Raw genomic sequence first — 9,266 nt, forward strand, 5'->3', positions numbered from 1 at the left:
TAATCGTACTTATTTAAAATAGTTCCAGTGTACCAAAATTGATGAAATTTTGGGTTTGGGTTCCATTTTTAATGCAGATTACGAATATGTATTAACCTCAATACCCTTAAAGAACCCAATTGTCGTTATTATTCCGAGGGAATAGAGAAGTGAACTCCTGGTGGATTATGAAAAGAATTTTAATCTGAAGAGATTTTAAAGGACATTCAATAGAAATTCTGAGGAAAGTTCCATGGAAATTCTGATGACAATTCAAAGGAAATCAAAATACAAGGACATTTGCAAATGATTTCTGAGGTTTCAAGGAGTTTTTTTAAGGAATCCTAGGAAACTCTGAGAAAAATTCAATTGCAATTCTAAGGAGATTTCAAAGTGATAGAGCCTCTGAGCATAATCTGAAAGGAATACCGACAAGGTACTCGGGGACAGGGAACTCGGACAAGAATTGCAAGAGGATTATGAGAAGAGAATTTCAAGAATTTTCAGGAAGCAAGTTAATTCTAAGATGAAATTTCTATACATTTTTAGGAGAGCTCAAAAATAATTCTGAGTGAAATTTCAAGGCAATTCTGAAGTGAACTCCTAAGAATTCTAAGGATACTTCTTGGGTAATTCTGGAGGGTATACCACAAGAAACATTCCAGATGGTTTTAAATGAGAATAATGCATACCGAGTATGGCCGGGTCCTGTTTGGCGTCCAACAACGATGTCTTCTCTGTCGCGGATGACTGTGGCTTTGGTTAGAAGCACGGACTGATGAAATCTGTAGCAAAAATTGCCGCCAACAAGCGCGAGTCATTGACAACTGAACATCTTTTACTTGTAAGCAAATGTTAACTCGATGTGTTCACCCCTAATCATTTTGGCCTATGGTCTTTCATTATACAAAAGAAGTGCAGATAACAACGTAAACATCATAATGACTTGTTGTTTGACAGCAGGCTTTCCCTTTCAATTTTCGTTAGAGAAAAAGAGATAACAGGCGGTACCCCAATAGCATCTACTACATTAAGCTAGTACATAGTTAAAGTATTCGTTATTCAAGTAGTCACTAGATGAGTAGTCGCTGTCAACCGAATTGTCAAAAACCTAAACGTCAAAAAACAAAATCATTCAGCTTTCGATTAAAAACAAGTTTATGTTGCATAATATAGGGTAAATGATGGCTTCGGCAGCATCGACTGTTTTCGGCAACCACAATTTAAACGTTAATTTCGATGTATTTTCTCACTAAAACACTTCGCTGAATGTATTTAAATGATTCCTTGGTCTTTCAGCTTCAATCCTAATCCATTTTTACGACTGAGCAAACCTGTTATGCTAGGTGTTTCTTCAAAAGAAACATAAGCACATCAAAATACGGCTGATTTCGAGTTGCCGATAATAGAACAGCTGGTTAACACGCAGTTTAAACGGAAAGGTTGCCGAAGTAAAAGAGGCTGCCGACAATAGTCACACTCACCTGAGAAGTTTGGAGCGCCTTAAAAACGTGTTCAAACCGTTTTGGACGGTTTTGTTGATTGGAATGGATAGAATAGCTAGCAGCAGATGAATGTAAACAAACAGATACGTCATATGTGTGCGTGACACTGAGAAAATGCTAATAGAAGTGCGGAAGCTGCTTAGATTGACGAGAATACGTAAATTCCCCTACGGTGATTTCAAATGTTCAAAGTTTGCGTCAAATCAATCAGTCATGAACATTTCGATTTTGGAAAATGTTCGGCATAAAAGAGCCAGTAGCAACACTAAATATCATTGCCTTTACGATTACTACGTGCTTGGAATAAAACGGTTACATCTCGCCGTAATCTATGGTAAATCCAAAACGACCATCAGTTCCTGGATATCGGAATACGAGCGCAACGGAAACTTTGGAAAGAGACCTCGACACGTAACTTTCCCGAAATTTAACCATGCAAAGCGAAAATGGATATTGAATCTGTATGAACGATGTCCCATATTGCACCTAGACGAAGCACAACAAATGTTCACCTCTCATTTCGGCGTGTCGATTAGTGCTTCCTCGATATGTAAGATCCTGCACGCACATGGAATGTCCTGGAAGGTGCTGGAGCGCAGAGCTATTCAAATCCGTGAAACTGAAATCATTAAGTTTAGCAGAGAACTGTCTTGTGTTCATTGGTTTTATCCACAACTCGTTTTCTTGGATGAAGTATCGTTAGACAATCGCGATTTGTGCCGAACCAGAGGGTATGGAATGGTTGGTCAGAAGGTTGTTTTTAAAGGAGAATTTCGGCGCCGACCAAGAGTTTCTACATTGTGTTTTTTGGGGCATCGTGGAATACTTGAATCATATGAAACCGATGGCACATTTACAAGACAAAAGTTTTTCGATGCGTGCAGAAAGATGGCTCTGATGAACGGGAACGTTAGATCATACCCTGGTCAGTACTCTGTCTGGATTATGGATGGTGCAAGCATACATTGCGATAAGCATATCATACAATACTTACGTTCCCTGGGAATTATTCCAATTTTTCTTCCCCCTTATTGTCCATGCTACAACCCCATTGAAATAGTGTTTGGATTAATTAAGCGATATGTAAGGCGTCACTACAGGGAAAACAAAAACATTCAATTGTCTTTAGTTATCGGGGCTGCTCTCACAAAATTCACCAACTATGATTGTACGAATCTGTTTAAAAAGTGCGGTTTTCTTCCAGGAGGAACATTCAACCCTTCTGTAAGCAGATCATGAGAAGTACATAATGGCCAAAGTTCAGATCAAAATGAAATAATTTGAATGAAATATATTGTTGATACTGATATTATTGGTTTTTTATTCATTGAACACTGCATACATATTATGTAAGCCAAAAAGTCTTATTATTGATGGTCAACGTCAACCATATCACCGACTAAAGAAGCTAATTTCTTACTGAATTCCGATTCCTCTGGTGGCATTGAACTTTGCATTGCATTGAGAAGTGAGAGAGAAGTGTCAACTTTAGCCTTCAACTGATGGGCTAGCATTTGAACATTATTCACCTCTTTTGCGAGCACATCGACAACATCACACAGCCGGTTAACATCTGATGACATACTGTCGCATACGCTGAATACAATTTGATTTCCTCGACGAGTGACTTGCAGTTGGCTTCTTTCTGAAATGGGTGGTGCCCGGAACAGATGTAGATATTCATCTGGCGGAGCTTCATTGACTAGTTTCGAATGTTGATCTCCTGGTTGTGAAAGGATGAAATTCGCCCACTTTGCCCAGGACGAATACAATGCTGTGTAATGGCAATGTACCTCTTTCAGCTTGCTGATGCAAGCAAACAGCTCTTCCGTTGTGGGGGCACCAGCACGATCTTTTTTACCCGGTCGTAGTAAATTTTTATCCACCAATCCCCAAATGGTGTTCGATGTAACTGACGTCGAATACTTGTAGATATGAATTTGAATGCGTTTTCCTCGCCAACTGGTCAAAATCTTCGAGCCTTCACGCAAATCATCTATCGAATACAGCTTCTTGGTTTTTTGATGACGGAGTACAACAAATTTGTTGATATCGATCAAACTCGGCTTCTCATTTGTGGACCAATACACAGATTTTTCTTCCTGTGTATACACGAATATGGGAACTCTTTTTTTCCCGTGTATGATCTACCACCACTTCACGAGAAACATGAGAGCAGCTTTCCTGCCATAAGCATTGGAACAGTTCCTCAATGGTGTTTCCAACAACGTTCTTCGAGTATACTGGATCGGCCAATCGTTGTGTTTTGAAACATCTCACGTAAAACACACCAACAAAATGAAAAGCGTACTTCTTGAATTCCTTCGCTGAAAGATTCACTGCTACATTGAATTCCATAGCTGTGCTTTTCAGGGACAACGACTGCTCGGAAAAACTGGATCCAGCACCATCTTGCAGTGTTGCTTCGGGGTTTTCAACCGAAGATTCTTCAAAACTGGGATGACGTTCTGACAGAAGATCCGATGCACTATCTAGATGTAAAAATTCCACGTTGCAGTAGTTCCCCTCTTCCTGCTCGTCTCCAGAGTCTGGGCTGTCAGATTTGTCCATTCTAAACATTAAAAAATTCATTAAATCAGATAAGTATAAACTAAACAACTATTTTCAACCATAGTTTACGTAGTGTAAAAATATATTGAAAATTCTATTTATTTGAAGGACTTATGTGGGAGCTGAAAAGAAGAAATAATCCATAAATTTGAAAACTCTGTTTATCGTTCACATATCCCTCGTAATTAAACGATTACTTGGCAGCCCTACAGGAGTAACCGATAAAATCCAGCTTTCGAGTAAATACACAATAACTAACCTCTCAGGAGTACCGCTATTGACTGAGCAAGGTACTGATAGCGTTCATGTTGAAAAACAAACGTTTTTCAACCAATCAATATTAAACGACCTTTTGTATATGCAGTGCATTTAACACGACCGTCCGCATTTTAGTGGTTAAAAAATGTATTATAATGAGTAATACCTCACGGAAATCGTAGTTAACATTTTATATAACACCAACAACCGGATTACATTGAAGGTTTGCTAAATTTGCACTTTTATTAATACACATATTAATAATGAACACTTTTTACGCTTGTGCCAAATTTGTTATATTTTTTGTTATTAAAAAAAACTGATACATACGACAATTGACACCCCCATAGAAGTTAGGTGTCGTATGTCACATTGAGCTATGTTTTGATCAATTGGCACATACGACAAATAGTTTTTTGATAAGAAAATTAAACAGAAATGGTGTAGCCTTAGAAAGAGTAAGCCGAGGAGTAAGCACAGTAGTGTCTGGTAGAATTAAAATGTCAATTTGTTAACGTTTGTTACATATGACCTATTCAAAATGCACTCCAGAATTTAATTATTAGGTATATTAATATCACAAAGCTCTAATTTATCTATCGGAATTCGAATAGAAAGCGTAGGGGCGATTCAAATATGACGTCCACTCATGAGGCATAGGGGGACGGGGTGCTAGATTTTATGACAGTACTCATTCGCCCCTCCATCACGGATACGAATTTTGTTCATTTAAAAAAATGTAAATGTTTATACTCTAACAAATGAATTATTCGAAGTAAATGGAAAGCACGTTTAAAACTAAAATATATATGTTTGAATTCAATTCAAAAGCATGTTTATTTCAACAATATAGGTTTTGGGTAAACGGTTTTTAGTGTGTCATGCCTTTTCATTTCCTTCTAGTTACATTTGGAAAAAGTTGCCCCAGCTTTACTCAACTCAACAGAAAACGGCCCGAAAGTGGCAAAACCGAAGATGGATCCGGAAACCAGCTCGACAAAACCGGCGGAGCCCCACAGTATCAATTTTACTCCGTCGTTTCTGATGCCGATCGCTATATCATCCTCCTCCACACGTGACTTCGAAAGAACAACGAAAATCCGAAATGCATTCTGAATCCATTCCGGATCCTCCTCCGACACCGCACGTAGAAAGAAACCGGTATACAGACCAGTGGCAGAAACGACAAAACAACGCTAATATAACAAATTTTCACCGGTTCCACTGAACTGGAACCCCCGGACACCCACCCCGACGGGTCCTCGCATCCCGGACCAGGACCCCACTACCCACAGGTCACCGTTAATCGCACCCGAAAAAGAGCAGAAATTTAGATAGTTTATGGTACGGTACCACCTACCGCATTTACGGAGGGGTTACTGTTCGTGTAATAAGTATCAAATCAACAAACTTGTGGATGTTACATTGGAATCGCAGGCAATGTCGACTAGCTCCAGAATTGGCTTGAATCGAAGGTTGATTGATGATGAACGAACAGGACCAATTTGCGAAAGAAAACGATGTTAACAAGTATAATACTGTCAATAAAAGTTCAAGCATTTATTTGTCAAGTTAAATAAAAAAATAAAAAAAAAACAAGAAGAAACAAGAGTTAATTAAAAAATAAACAAGAGAATTCAATAAAAACAACGAGTCATGAAGTAGTGAGAAACAACATTAAAATCAATTCAAACTGGCGAAGATTCTCTCCCGCATCGCAAACATTACTTCGTTTGCGAAGACCACCGAAAGTCCCTCACGATACATGGTCAGAATTTGCCGAAACAGATGCAGCGGATGGACGTAGCCGTACCGTTGAATGAATTGCTGCAGTGCATTCATCTTGTCCGCATTGCTGAAGGTCTCGTTCAGCAGCACCTTCTTCATTACAAACAAATTGTTGTGGAAGGCGGGCGACTGCTGCTTGTTATTGATCAGCCAGTTCCGGAACGTATTCGGATTGCACACCACGCACGCGCAGTCAATCTCAAATATGGACAATTTCCTGTACCGTTCGTATGCGCAAGTTTCTCCCCAGATGGGGCCATACGAGATGCAAATTTGCTCACCCTTGCAGATTGGACGAATCACAACGAACTTCAGTTGAGATGAGCGATACATAACGTGAGTGTTTGGGTCGCAGGAGTGATTACATACGGATGCAACCGTGTGCAGTAGATCAATGGAGGGCTCCCGTACAACGATCAGACGATTGACCACGATTGAATATTCGAAGATACACTTCAACAGAAAGTTTTGTTGCGTTTTGGTGACGAAGAGCGATCGAATCAAAGGCTGTTGGATGTAGATGGTGTACAAAATCGCCGTAACCAACCGGTAAACGTTGTCCAGAGTGTGCCCACGGGGTTGCATTTTGGCCGTATGGAATACCTTGAATGCATCCAGAGGATTTTCCTTGGTGTAGTCCAAATCGAATGGATTACTTCCGGTTCGACCGTGTGATCTACAGTACTTCCTCATCTTCTTCACGTCGTCATTGAACAATGTCAATCCGTAGAAGAGCATCTTTGGCCCCATTTGACATTCATCGAACGGCATGCTAGCCAGTTTGTCGTATATTCCACACTCGAACCGATGTCCAACCTCCCAACCCTTTTTCCAGCACTCTTCACTGCAGTACATTACGGATACACAATGCGGACATGGGATTAACGACAAAAAGTTCTCCGACGAACAGGACTGGCATAATTTATACTTTGCTTCCGGACTGATAGAAACCATCATGGGTTTCTCGCACAGAATCACACTGCCCGCCTTGAAATCTCTCTCAGCCACCATGCTCCTTCCAAAATGTGGCAGTTCCTTCATCGCGATTCCCCGTGCCACGAAAGGGATTTTGGGGTTCGCTTCAACGTTAAGAACCAGCTTCGGACATTGTGTAGAACTTTTGTGTTCACCGGCGTCGATCTTACCCTTGCAGCGAAGTTCCCGGGCTTGCAACTTCGGCATCAACCGTTCCGGATATTTGTGCCTCTTGGCTAGAGCAATATTGGCCATGGCGAATTCGTATTCTTCATTTTCGTAGTAGATAGCCGATCTGAAAAGAAAAAAAAAGGTTTAACCTTTTTGAATTTCCGCCTACCGTCCTTAAACTTACCGATTAGCATACCCAATCGCCAGATCCTCTGAATCAATCTGGGCCCAGCAGATGCTTTCGTTGTACTTCTCCAGTGCCTCCAGGTAGTTCTTTTTCAGATACAACTTGTTCCCTTCCTGTCGTGCCTTGGCAGCCCGGACATTGCATTTGGGCGAATCTGCGTTCCGCTCTTCCTCCTCACTTACCAGCCGTGGTACATTGCACTGGACGTAGTCCCGATAGGCAAACATATCACCATCGGCCAGATGAGGATTCTTGGTAAACGCTTCTATCAAGTAGCGGGTGATCGTCAGCTGCATGAACATTTTGTTATCATCTTGAAACTCCTGCTGCTGCTGCTCGTTGGCAAGGAGCTTAGCGATAATGTGCGAGTTCCACATTTTCAAAGCACAGTTTCAATCGTTTTTTTTTTCGAACTCCCGTCTGAGGCTGGGTTTGTTTTGTGCTTAGCGGACTGAATACCAATATCTGTGTTAGAAGACTGGTAAAAGAACAGAAATAAGGAACTGTAATGACGGATACACACATCAGAAAACTTACAAGCGGTGAGTCTAATTCGCCGAACTAGGTATTCAGAAACTTGATTTATTTAAAAAAAAAACAAACACGTTCTCAACTTGATCGCAGCATGCGCAGCACTAAAGAACCTGATTTAAGGTAGATTCGGCCAGAGTGGCCAGATTATTTTTTTCATTATCGGTAGCTTCTCAAAACTTTTATCGGTAGTTATCGGTAGGTCGACTTAAGAAGGATTTCCCGATACTTGACACTTTTATGAGTGGGGGGCTGGAATACTCTGTGCTCCAGAACAATACACTGTCCTTCAGATCTTCTGATTTAACTTTGTCGAAATCAATTTTTCTATTTATAATCTAAAAATCTGTGATTCTCGGTAGGAAAAGTGAAATATCGGTAGTTTTGAACCTTTCGTCTGTGAATCGGTAGGCACCCCGAAAATCGGTAGGACTACCGATAAATCGGTAGGTCTGGCCACCCTGGATTCGGCATCGACTCTAATTTAAGGCTGGCGCACAATGCATAAGTTTCCGGGTTTTTTGACAGATAATGCATGGGCTAGCTGTCAAAAACCCCGAAAACTTATCCAGTGTGCGCTGGCCTTTAAATACAGGCGCTTTACGCTGTACACACGCTATTTCAAACCAACCCAAATTTGGGTAGAATCCACCCAGATCGGTCACAACTGAACCTACTCAAAAATGGGTAAACAGTTTATTACAGTTAAGGCCCACGCGAGCTCGCACGCGAGGGGCATGCAATAACCGAGGCAATAACCTTTAACTCCTACGCCAGCTTTTTTTAAGTACAATAATTACAGTTAACTACATGATTAATTACTTTAATCAAAGAAGAATACTACGATGAAACTGTCGGAAGAAAAACTTTCTATTATAGTGTCCTCTTTCATGGTCCCTTTCATCCAATGAATACCCCCCGTATGCAAGGTAATTTTGTGGTTTTGCTGCCCCCTTGGTAGAGATGAAATTTGGCGCTCTTTTTGATCAAAACAGTCACACCAAAAGCATTTTTTAATTACTCGATTAACAACTAATCGGTTATTTTTTGTTCACTGTGCTGTAATTTTTCCACCAATGAAAAGTTCATCAAAGTTCCCTATGACTCGCGAACTTTTCCCTTGGTGAACTTCGTGAAATATCGCGAACTTTTCCAACACTGTCGGTGATGATCCTCTGGAGAAGTTAATCACCTCTATTCCCGTTTTTGTACGAATCGTTCGTTCGTACGAACGACTCGATTCGAACGAGTTCGAAAACGGCATTCTGGTTTTCGTACGAACCCGTTCGAACGCAAGCTTT

General features: G+C 40.6%; 1 protein-coding gene across 1 annotated transcript; it reads right to left on the reverse strand.

Moving 5' to 3' along the window:
• Positions 1–5,875: 5,875 nt before the first annotated feature.
• LOC135713507 (SET and MYND domain-containing protein 4-like) lies at positions 5,876–8,069 on the reverse strand. Its single transcript, XM_065236638.1, has 3 exons — positions 7,972–8,069; positions 7,432–7,912; positions 5,876–7,371 (listed from the first exon to the last, which is right to left on the reverse strand). Exons 2-3 carry the CDS (start codon positions 7,809–7,811, stop codon positions 5,997–5,999), a joined length of 1,755 nt encoding a protein of 584 aa, XP_065092710.1. The 5' UTR covers positions 7,812–7,912; positions 7,972–8,069; the 3' UTR covers positions 5,876–5,996.
• Positions 8,070–9,266: the final 1,197 nt, after the last annotated feature.

Source organism: Ochlerotatus camptorhynchus, unplaced genomic scaffold, assembly GCF_037179485.1.
Source record: "Ochlerotatus camptorhynchus isolate MF236.1 unplaced genomic scaffold, CSIRO-AGI_Acam_v1.1 ptg000558l, whole genome shotgun sequence".
Taxonomy (NCBI): Eukaryota; Metazoa; Arthropoda; class Insecta; order Diptera; family Culicidae; genus Ochlerotatus; species Ochlerotatus camptorhynchus.

Bases quoted from the DNA above. Each gene is read 5' to 3' on its own strand.
- LOC135713507 (XM_065236638.1), bottom strand. From the start codon at position 7,811: ATGTGGAACTCGCACATTATCGCTAAGCTCCTTGCCAACGAGCAGCAG. The intron at 7,372-7,431 runs GTAAGTTTAAGG...TTTTCTTTTCAG, and splicing joins GCGATTGGGTATGCTAATCG to ATCGGCTATCTACTACGAAA.